The following is a 25,129-nucleotide window of genomic DNA, read 5'->3' as shown; positions in this document are numbered from 1 at the left end:
CCTTCAATAGTAACCTGGTAACCTACCATGAAACCAGCTGCTAGTCCTTTCCCCACTACCTTGGTCAAGCCCTGCGTCCTTCAAAGACAGGATGTGTGTGTCCTGGATGCAAAGACCTTAACTGTGATATGGGGTTTTTTTTTTAAGGGTTTTTTTAGCATGCTGTGGCACTAAGGATGTGAGCACACAGGCAGGTTACGGCAGGGCATGCTAACATCTGAACTTCCAGCCAGCTTGTTTCCAAAGGGTAGGTGATGCCTTAAAAAGTCCCACCCTGGCTTATTTTAGGGACCTTCCCTGTCCTCCCTTTGAACCCCCAAGTATCTGGGTCTTTCAACTCTTGTCCCGAGTTGCTGAGCTTTGGGGGGATATTGCAGTGGATACATCCTGTGTCAGGCTGCCGTCATCTCCAGATGCTGCACAGTGTATCCTGCCAGGAGAGGATCCCACATTCCTTGGTAGGGCTCACAACCAGTCCCCCCAAAGTCAAGCCCCGTGTCTGGCTTCCCGTGGTGTTTGTTTGAGCGTCTTCTCTGGCGATGGGCTTCGGTGCTGTCAGCCGCGGCTGGGGGTGATGAGCAGGTCACATTGCTGTCTAGCTTTAAACTGCAGTAAATTGAAATGGGAGGCGAGTCGATCCACAGTGAGTGCAGTAAGTGGAGTTTAATTGGGATGAATTACACGCCAGGTTTGCAGTAATCTCTGTCCCGCATTGCTCAGAAGCATCATCTGCTTTGGAAACGTGACTCAGAAATGTTGTTATTTGATTCCCCCAAGCATTTAAGAAACTGTTTTTCCAGGAAGCAAAGATTCTTGGGTTTGGGTTTTTTTTTTTTCCTTGTTGCTGTTGTTTTTTTGGGTTTGTTTTTTTTTTTCTCTTTGTTTTATGGCAATGAGAGTCCTTTCCCAGAATTTCCTCTGGGGAGGGAAGCTGCAAGACATTCCCTCACCAGCGTCTCTTCAGCTCCTTCTCCTCGCTCAGTGTTTAATGGTCCTGGTGTTCTCACAGCTGCCCTTTGCAGAGGAGCACAGCTCCGAGGTACCTGGTTGGAGTTACCTGCTCCTCTTCTCCATGAGCCACCGCTGAAGGTGCCAAGGTGATGTTGTAGCCATGCCATCGGATTCACTGCCCACACGTGTAGCCCGGCAGGTCTGCTCCTCGCCAGCCCCACACCTGGATTTGCCCTGCCTTTCACTGCCGGGACCTGCCTGATTTAGGGTGGAAGTGGGGAGGAGGGAGGGAGGGGCACCATTGAGTTGCTTGAACCAGGAATCAACTCAAGTTTCAGTATCTAACTTGAATTTGGAGAGGAGTGGGTCTTAAATCTGTGTGTGGTGTTTGCAAGATGTGGTAGCTGCAAACAGGATTTCACGGGGGGTTCACCTCAGCAGGAAGGCTTTCTTAAAAAAAAAAAAAAGTTTCTTTCTTGAAAGACAGAAAGAAAATAAGTACAGTTTGCAGCTGTACATTGGGTGGAGGAAAAGGAAAGAGTGAGGTGTGAAGCTAAAGGGGGAAGGAGCTTGCAGTAGCAGTAGAGCTCTCTGATCATTGTGCCTGGGGATCACCATGGGTGAGACATCCAACTGTTCTTGGTGGGGACAGAGGTAAATAGCAGGGTGGTGACTGGGGAGGCTTCCTAGGGATCGGGTAAGAAGGGGTTAGTGTGTGTCTGTGCAACCACATACGCACGGCGAGAGAGGTGTGCAAGATAAGTGGTGAGATCTCTGTGCTGCTTTGAAGGCTGAGGAGTGAGCTGGGGGCTCTTGAAGAGCTTGTCTAAGGTGAGAGGTGTGGGCAGCTTCTCCAGGAGGACCCGGGCTCCTGGGGCTGTGCTGAGGACCTGACTGATAGTGCTGTGCTGGAGCTCTGGGTGCAGGTCACCTCTTCAGACTGTGGTAGGAGACGAGTAGGAGGCTGCTGTGATGGCTCACTTGAGCCTGAATGCAGAAGTCCTCTACAAGGCACCATCCCTGGTAGCTGCCCACTGCCCTCAGAGCTCTGGCAGCTCTCTGCCTGGGCTGGGGCAGCTGTGCCATCCTTGCTTCCCAGCACAGCCAGGAAAACACCATTCCTGGGGCGGAGCTTTTCAGAGGCCGGTACCCTGGTGCCATAGACATGCCTGGGTCTGCCATCACATGATGGGTGGTAATCCAGCTCTTCAGATGACTAAAACTGCTTTATTTGTGCCCTTCCTTCTCATCCATGGGCATTTCAAGCTATTTGCTGAACTCCCCTTTTGTTTTCTCTTTCTCTCTTAGTGGATATTCGTGAAATCAAAGAGATTCGTCCAGGAAAAAATTCACGTGACTTTGACCGGTACCAGGAGGATCCATGTTTCCGACCGGACCAGTCTCACTGCTTTGTTGTCCTCTATGGCACAGAATTCAGGCTGAAGACCCTCAGCTTGCAAGGTAAAGCACTCGCGGCCCCTGGGCTGTGCCAGGGCAGGGTTGGACAGGCACCTCATCTCCACAGGACACGAACTTTGAATGCATCCTTCCACGAGTGAGCTGGAACCTATCCCTGGGCAGATGCTCTTTTTGCCACACCAAGGGGGTGTCTTTGGAAGAAGGTGACACCGGTTCCCTGAAGGGTACACATTCAGCCCCTAGTTAAGTCAATTATTTTGCCTGGCAAACCCAAAAGTTGGGTGAACTGAAGCCCCTAGTTCAGATGTGTGCTTGAAGTCAAATGTGTCATCTCAGCTTGGCCTGTTGGTCCTCACCAGCTGCGTTGTGGTAACCGGCCACATGCACAACGTGGTAAAATCTCACTCACTTCTGCTTTGCAATTCTGAGCCAGAAATCTCTGCTGGTGGCAATCGGTAACTCACGAAGCCACGGTACCTCTGGGCTGTTGGTCTCAGCTCTCCTCAACGCCTTGTCTGTTGGCTTAGGCTGGGCTTGGAGCACCCAGCCTCATGTTTTGCTGTTGAAAGAGGGGAGGTGTATGCTGTTGAATCTCCTCTTCAAATGGAGGACAGGCTCTTAATCACTGGCTGCAGTTCAGCTGATGGATGATATCTTTTTCTGCTAACTGTACGCGGTCTTGTGTCTCGTTTAAACCCACGTAGACAAGCACTGGTGGAGGCAGTCATGCTGCCTCCTTAATGTCCATGGCAACTCTGCCTTCGGGCTAGTGCTGCAGGACACGGGGACAGAGACGGCACTTCTGTCCTCAGAGAGGTGGCAAGGAGGTTATGGAGGAGAGAGATGGCACACATTCCCAAGGAGGTGCTGGCTTGTCACCCAGGCCAGCCAGAGCCTTACTGCTTGGGGACAAAGATAACCCCCCAGGTCTCAGGAACTGAAGGGAGGAGAGCATGAAGTGCAGGGCCAAGGGGTCCATTCAGCCGCAGACATCCCACAGGAGGGGAGCAGGAGCTTGGCAAGGAGAAGAACTGGGCAGATCTGCACGGGAGGGGGCTTTTGTCAGAAGGGGGATGAAAGAAGGAATAGGGAATGTAAGATGCTGGGGATGATCCCAAGAGGTTTGGGTTGGTGATCAGCTTCTATGTTCCTTCCTCCCGTTTCTCCTGTGCACTCTCCACAGCCACTTCCGAGGATGAGGTCAACATGTGGATCAAGGGGCTGAACTGGCTGGTGGCAGACACTCTAAGGGCTGCCACCCCCCTGCAGATTGAACGGTGAGGAACTTTTCCTTGTCCTGCACTTATTTTCCTTTTTTTTCCCTTTTCTGTCCTTTTGTGACAGAAAAAGGTGACCACAGTGACACCACCTCGTTCCCTCTCTGAGCCATGCTGCCCTGGTACCCCCGTCTCTGCACTCTGAGGGTGGTGAGACCCTGGCCCAGGTTGCCCAGAGAAGCTGTGGATGCCCCATCCCTGGAGGGGTTCAAGACCAGGCTGGACGGGGCTTTGAGCAACCTGGTCTAGTGGGAGGTGTCCCTGCCTGTGGCAGGGGCATGGAACTGGACGTTCTTTAAAGTCCCTTCCAACCCAAACCGTTCTATGATTCTATGACCCACTGTGCTACATCATCTACGGCCAGAGTTTGATCTCACATGCATGCAGGGGAAAGGAGCTTTACCACAAAACAGATGTTTTTGTGTGTGCCCAGCCTGTATTATCTGTAACAATTCAGTGTAGAGGCACGTAGAAGACAGGACCTTTGGGTTTTGGCTTGGGTTTTGCTCACTTTCAGACAGAGAGAGTTTTCCAGGGGGTCATGTTGCCTGCATGAAAACAGACTGGGCTGCCTCTGGAAGGGGAGCAGAGCCAAGTCCTCTGGTGGGACGGAGGGCTGTGGGAGCAGATGGCAAGGTGTCGAGCATCTTCCAGAGGTAGTACCAAACCAATCGGGCTTGTTGTTGAGGAGCTGGGGCTCAGTGTGTGCATGTTTGTGCCTTTCCATTTAGGTGGCTCCGGAAGCAGTTCTATTCACTGGATCGCAACCGGGAAGACAGGTAAGAAGAGAGCAAATGTTTGCACAGACCTGCACGTTCACAGGAGGGTTTGAGCTGGAAGGGTTTACCTTTGACTTGAAGCCCTAACCTTTACTTTGGATTTTTTGTTGGGTTCTTTAGGTTTTTAATTTTCGTTTCCAAGGAACCTTAATTCAAGTCCCAATATTTCTCTGGCTGATTTTCAATGAATTAAAAAAGCATTAAAGAGTTGTCTTGTTCCCTGACGTGTTTCCCAGCTGTTTAGACCCAGTAACACCTTGAGACCCCATAGCCATGAAACACCTTCACCCCCAGCTGGCATCACCCGAGGAACCAGACACCAAAGAGCCAACGAGCAGCTCTGGCCACCCCATCAGAGCTGAACTGCGTTGTGTTTGTTACTCTCCACCCTGTGCGGTTTATTCTCCTTCTCTGAGGTCCATGAGGCCATGGATCATCCCACTGCTTGGCTTCCAGGCTGATGGGCTGCAGCAGGGCCACTACTTGTGGGGTTATGCTTAGTGATGTCCTAGCAGGTGAAATGTCATGCTTGGACCCATCATGAAGAGATAAGGAAGGGGTATTGGGTCATGGTCCATCATGAGGGGATAAGGGAAGGGACATTTCGCTGCTGAGGGGGCAAGTTCCACTACACTCTGCTTTCTGCTGCTGCTGCCATACCCTGCTTTCCCCGGCCACCCACCGGCCACCAGTCTTCTCTTCCCCAGGTGCTGTTACTTGCCTCCTTTCAGCCCTGGGACACAGTTTCCCCTGTGATGTTAAGTGAGCCCATTAACTTTTCAACACTGATTTCCACATTAATGTGCTCTCCTGGGGTAGGGGAATTCCTCCGGAGAGGGCAGTGCTGGAGACATGCTCCCACATCAGCTCACTCCCCAGCTGCAGTGGAGCACCTTGGCCCCATCTGCCCTCTCTGTGTGCCCGGGCACAGAGCACCGGGATGCTCCAGAACATCCTGCACTTGGTCCCTGTTGGTGCCATTGATCTCACCCCACTACCAATTTCCACGTTTCACCCTGAGCCCTGGAATGCTTCTCATCCTTGCAGCAAGCTCCTGCCAAGGAACCCGCCCTGTGAACCTGGCTCTCTGTGCCAGGGATGTGCCGCTGGGGAACTGTGGGTAATCATGGTCAGGCTGTGGGCAATTGTGGTCAGACAGGTTGGTCCTGTGGATCGGCAGGCAAAAATCACTGCTCCATACTCATCAGGAGAAGCAAACAGGTCCCCTCATCCCGCTCTGGTCCCCACCGCTGTCCCTGCCTCCCAGATGCAGGGTGCTGCCCCATGACTGCCAGGACAGGCAGATGGTCCCGCTGTCAGGGAGCAAGGGGTTAAATTCAACCTCTCTATATCTCTAACCGGAGCAGGAGTGTGTTGCACTGGGGAAATCCTGCTGCATTGGACATTTTTTGCCTTTGCAGTGATTTATATTGTGATGTGGCGAGAGCACCGTTGGGTGCACAGGGATTTTGCGGAGGAGGGATAAATCCTTGCAGAGGCAGAAAGGGAAGGAGAGGCGCCTTTAATCTCTTGCAGCTGCTCTGCATATGCCACACACCTTTCAACTCCAGGCTTGGGTTTTATACGCAGTGAACTGGTTTTCAGTGGTGACCGGGCGTAATATTTCTTAATTCAGCAATGGAGAGCACTGGGGCAGGTGCTGGGGGGTCTGCGTGGGGGTTTTGGAGGATGAATTCAGGAGAAATGGAAAAAAATTGAGGTTTTTCTCATCTGATTATACTGAAAAACTGATGAAATGGCATCCCAGCAGGACAAAAGAGACCGCATGTTCAGACTCATCTGCCCAAGGCGTGATCAGCAGAGCTGAAAGCCAGCCTGTTGCTTTTCTTATCATCTTTCTATTAGCATTTAGAATTAAGGCAGCAAAATACAATATGTTCCTTACCTATCAACCAAGGGGAGAGGTTCCAACCCAAAACGCTTAATTGGAAGAGCTGCTGCTCCAGCCCAGGCAGCGAAAGGAGCAAAACACCAACAGAGGGGGAATGCGGAAAGATTTTGGGTCTCCCCATTTTACAAGCATCCATGTGTTCTCTGCAAGGTAGAGGCAGCAGTTACGGGGCACGTACATCTCTTGGATGAAATCTTGGCCCTTATGAGGCGCTTCAGCATTAACTTCAGTGTCGCCGGGCTCTTTGCTTTTGCTTCTGAGCCTGGAAATGGGTTTGAAAAGGGAATGGCGAGTGGTGGGTTTTTTGAAAAACGCTTCTTTTGCAAACCATCCTTGGTCCTTTCCAGAACAGCCAGGTTTTTGGCAGCTGAAGACATAGTCTCTGGTGTTCCTGTACCCCATGCTTGCCCCAGCCTCCTGCGCCGGAGCCCTTTCCTTTCCGCCTTCTCCCGGCTGGGTGCCGGTGCATACCTTCCAGCACGCCGGCAGATGTTGGCTGTTTTCACTGGCTGCTGGACCTTTGGGTATTTGTTTTTCCAAGGGAGGTGAGGTGGAAAGAGGAGGATAACAGGATGCTGGGTTTTTTTTGGTTTTTTTTTCCAAACTGCTGCGGAGGAGACTGTTTCACCCCTGGCTAGGAGAGCTGCCCGTGGCTGGGAGCAGAGTTATGGCACTGGGGAATGTTTCCATTGCCTGTGAGAGGGCTGGGTCTGTCCTTTGGCCTGTTTGTCGTAAGACCTTAAAAAACTTCCGCAGAAGAAATTAGTTTGTTTATTTGGTTTTTACTTTCTAGTCTCAAAATAGTACCAAGCTGTTTATCCAAGGTCTCCAACACTTTAACATTATTAGTAACATGCAGTAAATAAAATCCTTCCGTACTCCGTCACCTACCAAAGCAGAGAGGGAAGTGCTGGTCACAGCTTTTACAGGGTTTGCTGTCACCTCTCCAGGTGCTGTCACAGTGCCATGGTCCAACACCTCCCTGTGAAACAGCCCAGCATCACCAGAGCCAGGCGCTGGCTCCGGCAGGGCTCCAGCCCCATGCCTGCTGCCCATCCTGCTGCTGCAGCCCCTCCTGCTCTTTTTCCAAGACCTTTTTTTCAACTTCAGCCTCTCACCGAGAGGGGAATGCTGCTGGGTGGCCCTGGGGACTCTGGGTGTCCCATCAGGGGTCCCACGAGAACTGATGTATGCTGTGGTCCTTGACACCTGAGGGCATCTCTCACAAGTCACTGTTGTGCTCCTGGCTTGCTCCCCCCCACCTCGCCCCGTTTCCCTGTCACCCAGCACCCCGTAGCTGGGACCCCCCTGGCCTGGGGGTTGCACAGCACCCTGCACAGTGGCCACGGATGCTGGGTGCATTGGAGAAGGCAAAGGCCAGGCTTCCCTTCCCCAAAACGCTCGCCCTGAGCCCCTGGGGTAACTTCTGCTGAGGGAGATGGAGGCGCGGGGGGAGATACTGAAGCTGCTGCCCGTGCTGAGCGTGTTGCTGGCTCTGTAGCTCATTCAGCCAGGGGGAAGAGGAGGATGGTGCCATTTGCCAGCTTTTTCTAACTTATTTTTTTTCCTGTCCGGCCAGCGAGTGGCAGGATGCTGCTTGCACGGTCCTTGGCCAGCCGGGTGCTGGCCTTGGGCACGGCATGGGAGCCGGGCCAGGTCCTGCTCTGGCCCTGTGTGTGTCCTGGTCGCCTGCGGCTCTGACCCCAGAAACAAGGGCTCTCTGTGTCCCACCGGCTGCGGTGGCCGTCGTCTCTGCAGCGCCTGACACCAGCCGGTTTCTCCCTCTCCTTGGGGCTCCCTCCATCCCCACTCCTTTCTATGTTGTTTGAGATCACCCTGTTTTCAGGGAAGAGCATAAAAGACATGCAGGTGATGGCGTGACCCTGCACAAGACATTTTCCCTGGCATATTTATATTTGCACCCCAAAGCTATGAGTGTTCCCAAGATCAGACCTGCCCTACGCTTTGTGGGATGGGGGAGCATCCTGTAAGGTCCTGAGCTCCCACTCGCTCAGTGGGGGGCGAAAGCAGCATCTGTGATTGCTGGGGGCGGACTCTGAGGACTTGCTTTTAGCAGGAGCTGCCAGAAAATGATTGCATGCAGACCTCTCGGCTTCTTCAGCCCTGCAGATGGGAGACATCCGTGTTTTTCCTTGCTGCAGGGCCGTTGCCCCATGGGAGACCAACGCCAGGGCAGGCAGGGGTAGCCCAGGGCTTCGTGCTGCCTGTCTCTGCCCACCTGGGTGCGGGATCCCCCTCGGCGTTGGCAGCAGAGCCCTCCCCAATGTGGGAACCAGCATTTTTGGTGTGAAGGGGCCCCCGGGGGGAGGGCAGCAGTGTTATGCCTGTGGCTAGACGCTGAAAATGGCTTTTTTCCTCTCTTTAGGATAAAATTAGCCAGGTCCAAACCACTTGCAAAGCCTGCCCTCCACAGGCCAGGGAGTGGGTTTTGGAAGTGGTTTGGTCACCCGGCATCCGTGTTTGGGCGCAGATACTTGAAAAAATGCTTCTGCCCGGCCGTTCCCGTAAAGCAGTAGGCACTGTGTGCCCAGCGGGCTGATGGTGCCAGGACTTGCCCTGCTGTGTTGGGAGGTGGCAGGAGCAGTGTTTGCAGTTCCCATCAGGATGGAAGCACCTCTCTCTGCTCCTCACGGGCAGTGTAGATGCAGAGTTTATTGGGTTGGCTTTGGTCCCAACCCCGGTGTCCTTCTGGGGACAGGTATCCATCCTTCTGTCTCACAGCTGATGTCCCTTTGGCCATGGCCACTCAGTGTATGTGGTGTCCTGGTCTCAGGGTGAGACCCCTCCATCCCAGACCTTCTCAACGTGTTTCTCCTTCTTTCCCCTGCTGAGCCAGGATCTCCGCCAAGGATCTGAAGAACATGCTGTCTCAGGTCAACTACCGGGTTCCCAACATGAGGTTCCTGCGGGAGAGACTCACGGTGAGTGTGTGACCTCTCCGCTCTCCTCCTTCACACTGGGGACCCTCAGGAGCCTGTTGCCTGCCTTTGAGCAGAACCTGGTGGTGGTTCAACTCCCACGGCACGTTTGCATATTGCAGAGGCTCCCAGCCTTTCCCGGGAGGGCCCCCACCCACGGTGGCGACTGAAGAGGTGCCAGCTCCCACTGGGTGCCGCACCCTGACCCGTTTGTGGCCAGCACCCTCTTTTTGCCCCACCCTGCCTCCCCCACACCCCACATTGCTCCTGGCTCTGGTCTAGGGCTTTTTCCTGGTGGGGTAGAGTGTGGGAGGACAGGCAGGGAGGCCAGCTGGTCCCGCATCCCAGGGGTCCTTGCATCCCAGCTCCTGCATCCCACTGCCACCAGGTGACAGGCAGCCAGCTCTGCCAGCATCCCTGCAGACCCAGGAACGGAGGGTCATCCTGTGATGATCATCCATTTCCACCAGCGCTCATGGCCAACGCCAAAGAGCAGTGTACCTAAAGGAGAGCACACACTTCGGGTCTTGCAGTTTCCAGGCACTTGAGATGCTCTCTGCAAACAAAAAATAAAATGATCCTTTTGTAACTATTCAAGTAAACAATAACGATTTCTAATCAGCACCATGGTGCCTTTATGTGGATGACCTTGGGGAACCACATAACTCAATTTAGGATGAGCCTGTGTCCGGGGCACGATGGGGGTCCCACTGGCCCCAACAAAGACGGGCAAAGGAAGGAGTGAAAGTCTGACCAGGTTTTGGCCTTTCCCTCCTCCTTTTTCCCTGGGAATCCTGGTGGGAGGAGATACTCCTCGGGCCATGCAGAGTTGCCTGTGGCCCCCATAAAACCTCTGTGTTTGGGTTTTCTTGGCCACAGGACGTGGAGCAGAGGAACGGTGATATCACATATGGGCAGTTCGCACAGCTCTACCGCAGCCTGATGTTCAGCGCCCAGAAAATGGTAAGAACCGAATTCTCCAGGGCCGGGAAGGGGAGGGAGTATCTGTTACTGGGCATTCCCTCTTAACTGCCTATTTAATCCTGCTGGCCTCAGCTAATAGCTCTTGTCTCCTACCTCTGGGCCAGGGGTGACAGGGAGTAAAGAAGTTATTGGTGTAGGCTGGTGAGCACAGGGCTGCTGGGGCTGGGGCAGGCAGTGTGTGAGCGATGCTGTAAGGAAGGCCGAGCTGCACACTGGTGGTTTGCTGTCCCCATTACCTTCTTGATCAATTTGTGCTTTCACATACGTTGGTGAGATCAAGTGCAAACCCAATGTTTGTGCTGCTTCTTTTGCAGATGGATGTCCCGTTCCTAGAAAGGTGGGTGATTCTCTGTATTTGCTGGGGAAGGGGCTGTTTTCTTTTGCTCCCTGATGTGGTTTGGTGCCTGCAGCAGCATGTCGGGGATGAGGTGTGCTCTACACCTCTTGCTTGCCACCATGCCACTTGCATTTTTGCACTCTGAATGAGCATCTTTGCTGTAGACGCTTTGGCTCAGGTCAGTAAGGGCCCTCTTCCTCCCAGACTGAGAGCCAGCTCAAGTCAGCCGCCTCCAAAAACCGTCAGTTGGTTTATGTGAAGTTAATTGGACCTTGAGCCATCTCCCGAAGATTATCCTCATGGTAGGTGCTGGTGCAGGCAGTGCCTATGGTGCCACTGCGAACTGTGCCCTTCCCTGCCCTATGCTCATCTCCGCCGTGGTAAAAAGGGCTTGAATTTAGACACAGAAGCTAGAGAGTAAAAGACTTTTTAACTTGTCAAGGTAATTCCCCATGGTTTCTTCTCTTTTTTTCTTATAACCATAGAAAAGAGAGTTTGCAGGGAAGTCAGCATCCCTCTGCCCAGGGCAGCCAGCACTGCCCAATCCCTTTCTGGGTTTTTCTAGTGTTAGTCCCCAGCATGGACCTTGGCTGTCCATTACTGGTACATTCATGGACAAGTCTTTTGAGATAATCAGCCACAAACAGTTCCCTCCTTCATTCCCTGCCTTGCTTCCTTGAGTCCATGTCCTCTGGATACCTGCAGGTCTGTCCTGTCTACAATCACCCCTTGACTGCCCTGCACCTATTTCATTCTTTTCACTCTTGTACAAGCCAACCCCTCTATTTTTTGTACAAATCTTTCCCTCTGATGATTTTTACTGCCCTTCACCAGTTTCACATTGTAGTACTCTTGGCAGCGCGGCTCCTGGACTGCTCCTGGAGCAGTCATTGGCTCTGAGGTGTGGACATGTCATCTCAGCTGCTGACAGCTTTGCTGTCATGCCCTCCTCATCTCTCTCTACACATCCCGTTCTGCTCTTGCAGCGCTGCTTGCTCGGGGCACATGTTGCTTGCAAGCACCATGGTGGTTGCAGATGGCATCTCACATAATGCTGGTAACAGTTGGCCATGATGTGCTGCATGAGTGACCGAAGCTTCTCTCTCTCTTTCTCTCTCTGCTTTTCAGGGCTGGGGAAAGGTCCGAGCACTTCAGGGTGTCGCTACTGGAGTTCCAGAAGTTCTTGCTGGAGTACCAGAGGGTGAGCTCAACACAGGCCCAGGGGAGGGACAAAGGGGTAGGGGGGTAGGCATGAGAACCAGTACTCCAAGAGTAGCCTTGCTGTGGAGCTGGGATGATTTGGTCCTGGGGTGCTCTGCCTGGCACGGCCACAACCTGGAGCACAACCAGGAAGCACATCCTTCCTGGAACATGAGGTGATGCAGGGGAAGTGCTGGTGAGGGAAAACCTGGCCTCAGCCAGGCACCCTGGTCAGAAAAGGGATCAAGAGCAGAAGGTCTGAGAGGAGTGGAGGGCCCAGGAGGGAGGAACTGGTCAGTGGAGATTTACCCAGCAGCTGAAGTGTCATGTTCCATCCTGTCTGCTCAGGAGATCTTAGCAGGTCCTGAGGAGCAGCCAATCAATTTGATTGCTGACCTTTGCGTTTAAAAGCGATCTTGGGTTGTCTAGCAAACGTGCTCGGGTACCCATAAGGTGCAACCAGCTCATTTGCGGGCTCTGCAGGCCCTTTATTTCAACTCTTGCTGGGCTCCTGTCTTGTTGCTGGTCTTCTCCAAGAGGACAGGGGTAACTCATGAAAGCATGACCATGCCTTGCACGAGAGCCTGGGGCCTCCTGCTTTGCACCATCCTCCCTGTCTTCCACTGCCGCCTCCCTGCCCATGGTCTGCAGCGAGCGGAGAGTTAACCAGCAAAGAGACACAGCCGTTTTGACGGCCTGGTGAAAGACACCCAGGGAGAGAGAGAAGCAAAAGGAAGCTGAGTTGGCTTCTGTTGCTGAAGGAGGAGGGGTGGCAGATGTGTGCAAAGGAGCTATCGCAGGGAAAAATGCACAGCATTGAGAAAATGAAGACCGCTTAGAAACTGGACAGATTTCTGCAGTTGCGTGCGCTCCGTCATTTGTGCTGACTATTGAATTCCTGCCAGAGATGGTCTTGCAATAAAAGCTGCCTCCTTGATGGTTAAAGCTTCTAGTTGGATGAGCTGCACGTGGTTTTGAATAATACTTTCTGAAATGGTTTCTTTTTTATGTCCCTCTTGGGGTTTGCAGGAGCTCTGGGCTGCAGACACCCTTCAGGTACAGGAATTCATGTTCAACTTTCTGAGAGACCCTTTGAGAGAGATTGACGAGCCTTATTTCTCTCTGGACGAAGTAAGATACCTTGAACTCTAGTGGGTATGGGGTGGGGTGGAGCGTGGTGGGATATCCCCAGCGTGGTGTGCACTGTGGTGTGACAGCTCTGCCGTCCGCCTTCACTGCGGGGCAGTGGTCCTTAAAGCACCGCATCTCCTGTAAGCTGCATTGCTGCAGGAGATGAACGTGGTGGATGAACAAAGTGGATTGGTGGATTCCCAAAGAGTGGTGCTCAATGGATTTAAATCCAGCTGGCGGCCGGTCACAAGTGGTGTGCCTCAGGGCTCAGTGTTAGGACCATTTCTGTTTAATGTCTTTATTGATGATCTTGACAAGGACATAGGGTGTATCATCAGCAAGTTCGCAGATGACACCAAGCTAAGCAGGAGTGTTGATTCCCAGGAGGATAGGGAAGCTCTACAGAGAGACCTAGATAGATTGGATCATTGGGCCAAAATCAATGGCATGAGTTTCAACAAGGGCAAGTGCCAGGTTCTGCACTTGGGCCACAACAACCCCGTGCATTGCTACAGGCTTGGAGAAGTGTAGCTGGAAAGCTGCCTGGAAGAAAGAGACCTGGGGGTTCTAATTGACAAGCGGCTGAACATGAGCCAGCAGTGTGCCCAGGTGGCCAAGAAAGCCAACGGCATCCTGGCTTGTATTAGAAATAGCATGACCAGCAGAAGCAGGGAGGTGATTGTGTCCCTGTACTCAGCACTGGTGAGGCCACACCTCGAGTATTGTGTCCAGTTTTGGGCACCTCAATACAAGAGAGGTAGTGAGGTGCTGAAGCGAGTGCAGAGGAGGGCAACAAAGCTGGTGAAGGGCCTGGAGAACAAATCACATGAAGAGCGGTTGAAGGATCTGGGACTGTTTAGTATGAGGAAGAGGAGGCTGAGGGGAGACCTCATCACTCTCTACAACTACTTGAAAGGACACTGTAGAGAGGTTGGTGCTGGTCTCTTTGCACAGGTAATTAATGACAGAACAAGAGGGAATGGCTTCAAGCTCCAGCAGGGTAGGTTTAGACTGAACATTAGGAAAGAATTTTTCACAGAAAGAGTGGTCGGGCATTGGAACAGGCTGCGCAGGGAGGTGGTTGAGTCACCATCCCTGGATGTGTTTAAGAGACGTTTAGATGTGGTGTTGGGGGATATGATATAGGGAAGAACTTTGTAGTGTAGGGTAGATGGTTTGACTCGATGATCCCAAGGGTCTCTTCCAACCTGGATGATTCTATGATTCTATGAACGTGGTGGGTCTCTGTGTTGCGCAAGAGCTGGCTGGCGAAGGGAATGACTTCTGGGCTCTCGTGCTAAGTGTGTGCAGCTGGGAGTGCTCATCACGCAGTTCATTTGGGGGAGGAAAGGGGCTGCATTTGGCTTAATGCCCCTTTGGGTCGTGTAAGGATTTTTTTAAAGCAAGAAGAGCTGAAACCAAAAGAATAAAACCAACTGGAGATGACCATGTCCCAGGCACTTTGGACTGACTCCCATGCAAAGGTCCCTTGATCCACATGGCCTTAATGAGCTATTGCTGCCGTGTGAGCCGCAAAATAAAATGCAAAGCAATTAATTTGTCTCCAGCTGGGTCAAAGGATTTGTACCCAGATACCTGGCACAGCTCAGAGGGTAGGTGGCAATGCCTGATGCTGTGGTCAGGTAGCTCTGTGCTGTCTTGGTTGCCTCTGGCCAGTCTGTGCCGAGCTTAGAAAATAGCTACCTGCTCGGTAGCTGCTGACATGGAGAGTGAGATGTGTGTGAAGCTAAACCACAGCACCCGGCTCCTCCCCATCATTAACATGCTTCTGTTTCTTCCTGAGCAGTTTCTCACCTTCCTGTTTTCCAAAGAGAACAGCATCTGGAACTCGCAACTGGACATGGTGTGTCTGGAGAACATGAACAACCCTCTCTCCCATTACTGGATCTCCTCCTCACACAACACGTAAGGACTAGGGGATGGCTCTTTCCACCTGTCCTCTTCTCCTGTGCCAGGGTGGGACTCTCCTGATTCTGCCTGAACCCAGTGATGGGTCAAGTAGACTTTTCCAAACCAGGGTCAGCACATCAGAGACCCTCCTCTTGGTGCCCCAGTCCCCCTTCCATGGTTTAACCATCAATGTTTTGGTCAGATGTTGTCAGCAACACACATCTGTGCAGACTGTGCTTTCAGGTCCCTGGCTGTCACTCTGGTGATTTCTTACCATTAGCAATGTCCTCTAAGGACTGATGTGATAAAAACCTGGCAGGCTGAAATTGGCCTTCCTTCTGTGCTCCCCGCTCATGGGATGCAGTGGTAGCACCTTAGCCCAAATTTAGAGGACTGAGAGCCTAAGCCAGCTGAGCAGCCAGCAGGGCAGGCAGCGAGCTCCTGTCTGCCTACAAAAGCTGGTCTAAACCCTGCTCTCAGGCTGCTCCTGCCTGGTCCAGGGGACTCTCTGTGGCACCAATGCTGATATGGCTCTTTGAGGCTTATCTCAACAGCCAGCAGCAAGGCTGGACCTCAGAGTAGTGCTTGCAGCCCCTCACAGTGGGGTCAGACTTGAGCCCCTCAGCTGGGGAGGATGGCAGGTCTGGGGGAAAGTCGCTGTCACCATTCCTTACATCGCAGAGGCAGGTCCCGATGTCCCAGCAGACATCCGTACCCGTGGTGAGCGCGTTGCTTTGCTGATGTGTTCTCTCACGTGAAAGGTACCTGACGGGGGATCAGTTCTCAAGCGAGTCCTCACTGGAGGCGTACGCCCGCTGCCTGCGCATGGGATGCCGCTGTATCGAACGTGAGTACCCACAGCCGGCACTGCTCTCTCCATCGTGGTAGCTTGCGGTGGTCAACATTGCTTTGCGTGGAAGGCAGGACTGAAGCTTGAAATGCCAGTGGCAGCATTGTCACCATGATGTGCTGAAAGGGCTGAGGTCGTTTGCTTTGTGGGACTGGGTGGTACCTCTTGAGCTTTTGGTCTCCCAGAAAGATCTTCACTTTCACCTCACTCCTTTATTACCATCCAGTGCGTTCCCAGCAGTGCTTAGTTCAGTCCATCTCATGTCCATGTCCTGCCTATATTCCAGCCTTTGGGCTAAGCTTTCCCCATGTGTTTCTTTCAGTGGATTGCTGGGACGGTCCCGATGGCATGCCAGTCATCTACCACGGACACACCTTAACCACCAAGATCAAGTTCTCTGATGTCTTGGTCACTATCAAGGAGCATGCCTTTGTCACCTCTGAGTGAGTACAGCAGGGACCTGGGCTCTGCCAGGAGGGCAAAGAGAGGGTAGAGCCAAGGCTGTAGCAAAGTGAAGCCCATCTTTATCCAGAGATCCAGGACAAGACCACGCACCTGGGATTCGGTGGGAAGAAAGTATGTCATTGTGTCTCCCAGCCAAAGGGAGATTTCTTCCAGAAAAAAAGTTGTGGGAGGGAAGGTTTTGGGTAAACCCCAGTAGTTTGCTGGTCTGTCTCCTCTCTGTGCATTACCAGCAGCGGTGGGGACACCTTGCTGTAGGGTGGTTAAGACAGCACAGATTGCTGTTGATTCAAACTGCATTTTGAGGGCACAGAGGCCAGGTTTTGAAACAGAGCTCAGATGGCATTGATTCCGTCAAGATATCGTGCTGGTTCTCATGGCTCTTTTCCTTCTCCCAGTTTCCCCGTCATTCTGTCCATTGAGGACCACTGCAGCATTGCTCAGCAGAGGAACATGGCTCAGAATTTCAAGAAGGTCTTTGGGGACATGCTCTTGACCAAACCAGTCGATATTTCTGCTGATGGACTTCCCGCTCCAAACCAGCTCAAAAGGAAGATTCTCATCAAGGTGAACTCCCTTCCCCAGCAAAGCTCCGAAGTGGAGACAGTGGGGGCAGATGGGGTGAGGGTGTGGGACCAAGGGCAGCTGCTTACCGCTGGAAGGGGTTGATTGGCAGCGCGGGGTTGGAAACGGAGACCTGATGCTAAAAAGAATTGGAGACAGAGCTCTCTTGCTTCAGAGGAGCTGCTGGGAAATGAGCTCAGCAGCTGGGTGCTGCCTTTCATGAGAGCTTGGGGGATGGTGGTATTTCTGCTGCAGGAAACACCTCTGGGAAGAAAGGGTGGGACGTCAGTGCCATTTGATGATCACTGTGGTATGGGTCTTACCTTGGGCCTTCTAGTCCAGAGGAGCCCATTGCAGCAGGCCTGGGGTTTTGGGGTTGTTCACCAGGAACATTCTCTAAGCAATCCTGCTTCAGCAGGGGAGTTGGACTAGATGATCTATATGGTCCCTTCCAACTCTAAAAAAATTCAGTGAAATTCAGTGAAATCCACGCTGCTTTTTGGGTGCCTGACCTGCTCTCTCGTCCCACAGCACAAGAAGCTGGCAGAGGGCAGTGCTTACGAGGAGCTACCCACGTCCGTAATGTATTCAGAGAACGACATCAGCAACTCCATCAAGAATGGGATCCTCTACCTGGAAGACCCCATCAATCACGTACGTCTCTCTGCCGCTGTCATCCTGGCCCCGCTCTGAGGGCTCCGTAAATGACATGGTGACTCCGTGAGGCACCACGCAGTGCTGGAAGGAAGGGCTGTGGTGCAACCAATCCAAGGGGCCATTGGCCTGTCCTGTTTCTCAGGAGTCTCTGAGGGCTGGGGGAGTTTTTATGCTGGCTCTCTCCTGTGCTCTTCCCTAGGCATCTCCTGTTGGTCCTTGTTAGAGGCAGAAGGCTGAGCTAGAGGGAGCTCTGGGCTGATGCTCTGCAGCTGCTCTTGTGTAATCCGTATAAGCCTGTTGTCTGTCGCTGCAGTAAGTCCTAGCCATGGCCTGCATTTCTAGACCTGGCTGCCTCTTACCAAGTGCCACTTAACACACCTAAACAAGCGTTCTGCTTTATAAAGCATTCATTTTCCTGTGCGCACTTACTTATACACAGTCCACTTCTTCAGCTGCTTTGCTTTGCTGAGGGTCTGTCAGGCAAAGCCACGTGCAAACTGAACAGGTTTTTGGAAAATAGGAAAGTGCAATGGTAAAGCTGCATAACCATCTCCGATGTCCTCATCTCTGATAGCCCCCCTGCTGAATCCGTGCAGAGTGTTTTGGTTTTGCGTTGGTTTGCTCTTCATTTGGTCATCTCCTTTTAATACGTGCTGGGGTGTTTGCAGTGTGATCTGCAGCCACTTTGTGTGTAAGACCTATCACGTGCCTTTTTTTTTGCTACCGATAAATCCATGCTTTGGATCTGGGGGATGTCTTGGAAGCTCCTGTGATGTCACTGAAGTCAGTGTTGTTGGTGACTGTCCTTTGCAAATGCCATCACCCCTCGCTGCTTGTGCTGATCAGGAAGAGATGACCGCACAGATGGGTGGTGGGCCAGCTCAGTGCTTCCTCGGGGCGTCTCTTTGCTCAGAGTTTGTTTCCTTGCAGGAGTGGAACCCACATTACTTTGTCCTGACCAGCAGCAAGATCTATTACTCCGGGGAGACAACCAGTGACCAAGGAAACGAGGATGAGGAAGAGCAAAAGGAGGTGAGGGCTCCCTTGTGTGGTGGTAAATTGTTCCCCTGGAGAAAGGTCCTGACTGCCCAAGGAGCTGAGCATCTCCACTGCCAGCTGACTTCAAGGGGGAGATCCTGTGGTGGGAAAGGTGGGAGCTACTTCAGAAACTCCCTGGTCCTGGCTGGAAGCTACCTGAGCAGAGCACAGCATGGCGAGCCTGCCCTCAGTAAGCCCAGTTTTGGGTTTTCCCCCTGCCAGGTGAGCAACAGCACGGAGCTCCACTCCACGGAGAAGTGGTTCCACGGCAAGCTGGGAGCAGGACGCGACGGGCGGCACATCGCGGAGCGGCTGCTGACCGAGTACTGCATCGAGACGGGGGCCCCCGACGGCTCCTTCCTCGTCAGAGAGAGCGAGACCTTTGTTGGAGACTACACCCTCTCTTTCTGGTGAGGGCCACGGGCACCAGCCCGCTGCTCGGGGTCACCCCTGGGGTAGTCTTCATCTTGACACCCTCTTCAGTGGTGGGATCCCATTCCCTTGTGGTCCCTTTTTTCTGTGCCACAACATCATGGCAACTCACCATCCTGGTGCAGAAGGGTGAATTCCCTTGGGAGCCTTGCGCGATGGGTCTCCTGTGAGGCAGGAATGCTGTGTCCAGGCTGGAGCTGTGCCTGAGGCAGATGCAAAATCTCCAGGGATGACCCTGGTTTACCTCCTCCCTCTTCTGCAGGCGCAACGGGAAGGTGCAGCACTGCCGGATCCACTCGCGGCAGGATGCCGGCAGCCCCAAGTTCTTCCTGACGGACAACCTGGTGTTCGACAGCCTCTACGACCTCATCACCCACTACCAGGAGGTGCCGCTGAGGTGCAACGAGTTTGAGATGAGGCTGACGGAGCCGGTGCCACAGACCAATGCCCATGAGAGCAAAGAGTGAGTCCCTGTTTAGAGAGGGTGGGTTGTGTCCTCTGGGCAGTTGGAACCCCATGGAAAACCCTTGCTGGGGTCCTTCCATCCTTGCTGAGGCTCTCTGGTCTGCTCTTTCTCCCTGTGGAGCTCTCTCTGTCACAGCAGCCATGCTGGCCAGCTTCGTTGTTGATGGAGCTGGTTGTCTTGGAAGATCACTGGAGGTACCAGGAGGTACCAGGCTTGGTTGGGATGCCCTTGTCCATGCTGCATGTCACCAAATGGCTCTGTTCCTGCCTGTCCCACAGAAAGGAGAAGACAGCCCTGTTGCAATGTGATCTCTGCTCCCTGTCCTCCTTTTGAGGATTCAGGCAGCCTTTTGTGGGCTGGAGGGGAAACCGTGTGGCACGGCAGAGGTGTGGGATGACCTGGATGTACAGAGGCCTGTGGACAGTGACGTGTCTTTCCTTGAAAGGTGGTACCACGCCAACCTCACCCGGGCCCAAGCCGAGCACATGCTGATGCGGGTGCCACGCGATGGAGCCTTCCTGGTGCGCAAGAGGAGTGAGCCCAGCTCCTACGCCATCTCCTTCCGGTGCGTCCCTGGGAGGAGGGTGGTGGGCTGGGATGCTGCGGTGTGTGAAAGAGCAGGAGAAGAGGGGCCATGAGCCCTCCCAGAGCTCTTCTCTCTTCTGGATGGCCCTGGGTAAACCTTACAGCCCCATGAGAGCCTTTAGGACCCTGCTTCTCCTCCCATCATCTCCTGATGGGACATGGCTGTGTTCAGCAGCCAGCCCAGGGGCATCTTTTCCTTGGGTGTGTTTATTTTGGCAGAGACCTTCTGTTGCCTGGTGCCAAGTGGCTTCTCTCTGTCTTTTCCACCTGCCAGGGCGGAAGGGAAGATCAAACACTGCCGAGTGCAGCAGGAGGGACAGACCGTACTGCTTGGCAACTCTGAGTTCGAGAGCCTGGTGGACTTGATCAGCTACTATGAAAAGCATCCGCTGTACCGCAAGATGAAGCTGAGGTACCCCATCAACGAGGAGACGCTGGAGAAGATAGGGACAGCGGTGAGTGTGGGCAGCCATTGGAAAAGTTAAACCAAAGGATGATGGACAGGTCCGTTTTGAGCTGGTGCCTTGAAGTGGTGTTGTGTGAGCCACCTCTGTGCTTCACAGTCCACATCTCCTGGGGCTTCATGCCCTGTTGGAAACACCTATTGGCTTGAGTGAGATCTCTGACCCAAGTCAGCAGGGAGTGTGGGCTTGGGGCTCTGTTTGCTGTGTGCAGCGTCATCTTTGGTCTCGTACCTTCCCTGGGGTGTTCTCCCTACCTCCCCCAAGGTAGGGGACCTGTTCTGCAGAGCCACAGTTGTCACCACTGGCCCTTTGCTTCCACAGGAGCCGGACTATGGAGCCCTTTACGAGGGACGCCACCCCGGGTTCTACGTGGAAGCCAACCCCATGCCCACCTTCAAGGTACACTCTCACCGCTTGGCATGAAACAACCTGCAGGGCCTGAGGGTTTAGCAAGTGTCTCTTTATTTTCCAAGAGCTGTATTATTTTGCACACTCATTTCTAGACCATGCAGGGAGACACGCTCTAGGCTGAGCCTGCAGGTTCCCAGGCTGAGCTGCCTCTTGTTCTGAACCCTCCAAACGAAACCCATCAGTGGCTCTAGCCCAAAGGAAAGTTGCTGTGTGGGGCCACACCAGACTTGTGACCACTGGTTTAGCATAAATGGGTGCCTTGATTTGTTCTGCAAAGGTCACTAGGGTCTGGAAGCCTCTAGCAGCAGGGTTGGATGCTTCCTGCACACGATGTGTCTCACAGCCCCCCCCAAGAAACATGTTTCATCGCATGGGCTCATTGTCCGTGTGTCCGTCCTCTGCCCAGCCTCATGGGACCCCTCCTCATTGCAGTGTGCAGTCAAAGCCCTGTTCGACTACAAGGCACAGCGGGAGGACGAGCTCACCTTCACCAAAAACGCCATCATCCAGAATGTGGAGAAACAGGAAGGAGGCTGGTGAGTTGGTCCTGAGCCTCCATTTTCCCTCGGGGACACAGTCAAACCTTGGTGTCACCATCCATACAAAGGTGTGTCCCTTCCAGGGTTGGGTCTGTTTGGGGATTGCTGCACAGCCCCAAAGACACACAGACCCTAAGAGCAGCTGATGAAGGAGCTGCCTGTCACCCGTGACCCCCAGTCAAGGTGCTCATGGTGGGTGCTGATGTTGCCCCTTCCCTCTCTTCCAGGTGGAGAGGAGATTACGGCGGCAAGAAGCAGCTGTGGTTCCCTTCCAATTACGTAGAGGAAATTACTGGTCCCAGCAGCCTGGAGCCGGAGCGGGAGGTGAGCTGATGCCTGAGCGGAGCAAGGAGGGTGGTGGGAGGAGTGTGTGGGCTCAGTCCCCCACACACGGCTGCAGTGCCCAGCGCTGTGCCCAACACCATCCTGCCTGTGCTTCCTTCCCAGCAGCAGCTGGATGAGAACAGCCCCCTGGGAGACCTGCTCGGAGGTGTTCTGGACGTGCCCTCCTGCCAGATCGGTGAGTGCCAGGGAGGGATGGAGGACTGGGGGATGTTGGAGCCATTTGCAGGTCTTCTGGGTCAAAGGACTTTGGTCTTCATCTGTCTCCAGACACCCCTGTGCCTGCCATGAGTGAATGCATGTCTATGGTGCGTGCTTGCTGTGCGGTGGCACACTCTGCTGCTGCTCCTAGCAGAGGGTTCCTCAGGTTTTGGGGCTCCAGCATGTCCCTGCAGCCTGAGTACAGCCAAGGAGCACCTGGGGTCATGCCAAGGAGCCACTCCAGCACACCTTGAACCTGCTCCCCACGGAGAAGGGAGCTCAGACAGATTTTGTATGTTCCTTCTTTTCTGTAAGAATTGGTCCTCCCTCACATACGTGTGGTCCAGGCTGTGGGGCCCCTGGCCACCGCTGAGCTGGGTCCAACCTGCAGCTCCCTACTGTCCCTCTGCTTCCCAGAGCTCAGAGGATGTTGTGCTCTGCAATTCAGGGCACAGAGGAAGAAGATGCAGGAATGGGAGGAAGAGGGATTACAGAGGCTCAATGAGGCTTCTTAGCCCTCTCAGGATACACTCTGCATCCTCCCCTATCGCTTCCTGAGCTCCATCTTTTGCCTCCAGCCACCAGAAATGGGAGCTTCTCTTAGCTGAAGAGTCCCAGGGCAGCCATGAGAGTCCCTCAGTGTCCTCTCCCTTCCTCCCTCTGTGGCGTGAAGGACTTGGCTCAGCATCTGCTTGTGACCTTGCTCTCTGCTCCCTCTTCCCACGCAGCCATCCGCCCCGAGGGGAAGAACAACCGCCTCTTCGTCTTCTCCATCAGCATGGCCTCAGTGTCACGCTTGTCCCTTGATGTGGCAGCCGACACGCACGAGGACTTGCTGGACTGGGTGAAGAAGATCCGGGAGGCAGCCCAGACAGCTGACGCACGGGTGAGTCTGGAGAGACCTTGGCATGGGAGACACCTCCTTGCCATGCCCTGGATTTCCCAGCAGCTGAGGAGCAGGTGGAGGCTGGTGGGGAGGTGGTGAGATGGTCGCCTGTGAAAACTGGCAGAGCAGTTACAAAGATGATAAAGACAGAGTAATCTTTGACAATATAGCAAGGGGTGGTGGCCACGCATTGTGACTTGAGAAGTTCAGGCTGGATGTCTGGGAAGATCAGTCCATCGGGAAGGTGTTGCAGCCTTGGGAGGCAGGGGATCTCCATCCATGGAGGGCGGCAAGGCTCAGCTACAAGGCCACAGCTGCCCTGGTACCGGTGCCAGTCCTGCTCCAGGCAGGAGATAGGACCCACCAAAGACCCTTCCCATGGGCACTTTTGTGGTGTCCCCCCATGCAGACCCAACAGACCTACTACTGGTTTCCACAGCATGGGCAGGAGTGGCCCCACCAGGCCGGCACTGCCGTTGACCCCAGTTGGTGAGCTGGGTTACCCAGCGCTGCTGCTCCCAGCTGGACCTGACACCTCTCTCTCCCTCTCTTGGCAGCTCTCTGAAGGGAAGATGATGGAGAGGAGGAAGAAGATTGCCCTGGAGCTTTCAGAGCTGGTGGTCTATTGCCGACCTGTGCCCTTTGATGAAGAGAGTGAGCATCTGCTGGTCTGGTGGCTACCACAGGCAGTCACCATGGTGTTACAGACCCCACGGTGTGCCCCGAGGAGTTGCTTTGGCTAAATCTCAGCAGAGGGCTGGTGTCCAAAACAAGTTGGAACCAGTTTACATTGGAGCTTTGGAAATGTCCGTCTCCGGAGGGTGGAAGTCCTTTCCTCATCCCTCTGTTGCTGGGATCTGTCACCATCCAGAGCAGCTGCTGAGGGAGTGGGGCTGAGGAGCATCGTGTCCCATCACTGAGAGTGGTTTTGATGCTTTCAGCCATCGGTGTTGGGCACCCGGCAAACGCCTGCTGGGGCAGAGCAGGGTCTGCACAACGTGGTGGTGGCTGAGCCAAGGGAGGAGAGGATGGTGTTAGGAAGGGGCCTGGGGCGGTTGAAATGTCTGGAAAGGGAATGTGCTCCTGTCTCACGCTGTGCTGTCTCCTCCCAGAGATCGGCACAGAGAGGGCCTGTTACCGAGATATGTCCTCCTTCCCTGAGACCAAGGCGGAAAAGTACGTCAACAAGATCAAAGGCAAGAAGTTCCTGCAGTACAACCGCCTGCAGCTCTCCCGCATCTACCCCAAGGGCCAGCGCCTCGACTCCTCCAACTACGACCCCCTGCCCATGTGGATCTGCGGCAGCCAGCTGGTAGCACTCAACTTCCAGACCCCAGGTGAGGGCAGCAGGCAGGGAGGGTGGACATGCTCCTGGCACAACTGGTGCCTCCTCCAGCCACCTGCCTGCACCCCAGCTAGCCTAGTCCTGGCAAATGGGGGCTCTAGGAGGGGCTCTGCAGCGAGCAAGACCTGGTGTACATATCCAGACATGTGGTTGCCGCAGGGAAAATGTGCTCCAGAGGGTTGGATTGACCAGGGAGCTGGGCTGAGCCAGGGGGTTGTGATGGCATAAGGACAGGATGAAATGGAGACGAAAGAGGGAGTTCCCCTGAGGCCCCTGGTGACAGTCAGGGGAGGTACCAAAGGGGAAGGTGCAGCCCCAGCCCTGGGACACCAGCAGGTTGCAGGGTCTGAGTCAATCTTGCTGTTCTGCTCGGCTTTCCTGAGCTTCCACCCCTGCTTCTGCCGTGCAGCCCACCCTTCCCCTTTCCCTGGCCCTTGCCAAACCCTGCTGTGACCCCTTCAGCTCGTTAACCCACCAGAAAATCACCTGCCTCTTTTTTCCTGCTGCTTTTTTCATTCCTTTTGTGAATTCAAGCATCTCGCAGGGGGGTTTGGCAAACACTAGAAGCCAGCCCAAGGAAAGCTTAAAGGAGAGGGAGGAAAACAAGGGGGTGACCCATGGAGTGTTCGGTAGTTGGGCAGATCCTGCATGAGAAAGTCACCCCGTGGCCCCAGCACATGCACAGGCTGCAGTGAGGCCACGGCGCACGAGGCATTGCCAAAGGGGTGGGCCAGGTCCCCTTGCAAAGGTCTTCCCATGAGGCCCCAGTAATGATCTGGCTTGTGGAAAGGGCGCAGGGTCTCCTCCCTCCATCTCCTGCCTGTGCTCTCCAGACAAGCCCATGCAGATGAACCAGGCCTTGTTCATGTCCAACGGCCAGTGTGGCTACGTCTTGCAGCCCACCAACATGCGGGATGACATCTTCGACCCCTTCGACAAGAGCACACTGCGGGGCGTTGAGCCGCTCTCCATCTCCATTGAGGTCAGTACCTCCTCCCAGCGTGGGAGGAAGATGGGGTCGGACCCAGGTGGTTATATCAACCTTGG

At 54.0% G+C, this 25,129-nt stretch overlaps 1 protein-coding gene across 1 annotated transcript in view; it reads left to right on the top strand.

Annotated features, from left to right (window-relative positions):
- Positions 1 to 25,129, top strand: part of PLCG1 (phospholipase C gamma 1) — a 46,748-nt gene that overhangs the window by 17,264 nt on the left and 4,355 nt on the right. The window contains exons 2-27 of the mRNA XM_074157688.1: positions 2,260 to 2,412; positions 3,554 to 3,647; positions 4,379 to 4,426; positions 9,196 to 9,280; positions 10,157 to 10,240; positions 10,576 to 10,598; positions 11,727 to 11,799; positions 12,828 to 12,929; positions 14,737 to 14,855; positions 15,602 to 15,687; positions 16,013 to 16,133; positions 16,551 to 16,719; positions 17,248 to 17,370; positions 18,304 to 18,405; positions 18,634 to 18,821; positions 19,106 to 19,306; positions 19,755 to 19,874; positions 20,169 to 20,349; positions 20,680 to 20,757; positions 21,202 to 21,305; positions 21,536 to 21,632; positions 21,756 to 21,828; positions 22,580 to 22,737; positions 23,295 to 23,391; positions 23,850 to 24,074; positions 24,916 to 25,064. Of these exons, the coding sequence (XP_074013789.1) occupies positions 2,260 to 2,412; positions 3,554 to 3,647; positions 4,379 to 4,426; positions 9,196 to 9,280; positions 10,157 to 10,240; positions 10,576 to 10,598; positions 11,727 to 11,799; positions 12,828 to 12,929; positions 14,737 to 14,855; positions 15,602 to 15,687; positions 16,013 to 16,133; positions 16,551 to 16,719; positions 17,248 to 17,370; positions 18,304 to 18,405; positions 18,634 to 18,821; positions 19,106 to 19,306; positions 19,755 to 19,874; positions 20,169 to 20,349; positions 20,680 to 20,757; positions 21,202 to 21,305; positions 21,536 to 21,632; positions 21,756 to 21,828; positions 22,580 to 22,737; positions 23,295 to 23,391; positions 23,850 to 24,074; positions 24,916 to 25,064 (3,053 nt within the window). The remainder of the gene's footprint in view (positions 1 to 2,259; positions 2,413 to 3,553; positions 3,648 to 4,378; positions 4,427 to 9,195; positions 9,281 to 10,156; positions 10,241 to 10,575; positions 10,599 to 11,726; positions 11,800 to 12,827; positions 12,930 to 14,736; positions 14,856 to 15,601; positions 15,688 to 16,012; positions 16,134 to 16,550; positions 16,720 to 17,247; positions 17,371 to 18,303; positions 18,406 to 18,633; positions 18,822 to 19,105; positions 19,307 to 19,754; positions 19,875 to 20,168; positions 20,350 to 20,679; positions 20,758 to 21,201; positions 21,306 to 21,535; positions 21,633 to 21,755; positions 21,829 to 22,579; positions 22,738 to 23,294; positions 23,392 to 23,849; positions 24,075 to 24,915; positions 25,065 to 25,129) is intronic.

This window comes from Numenius arquata, chromosome 12 (genome assembly GCF_964106895.1).
Source record: "Numenius arquata chromosome 12, bNumArq3.hap1.1, whole genome shotgun sequence".
Classification (NCBI taxonomy): domain Eukaryota; kingdom Metazoa; phylum Chordata; class Aves; order Charadriiformes; family Scolopacidae; genus Numenius; species Numenius arquata.
The sequence above is the reverse complement of the archived record's forward strand: the minus strand, read 5'-3'. Positions and strand labels throughout refer to the sequence as shown.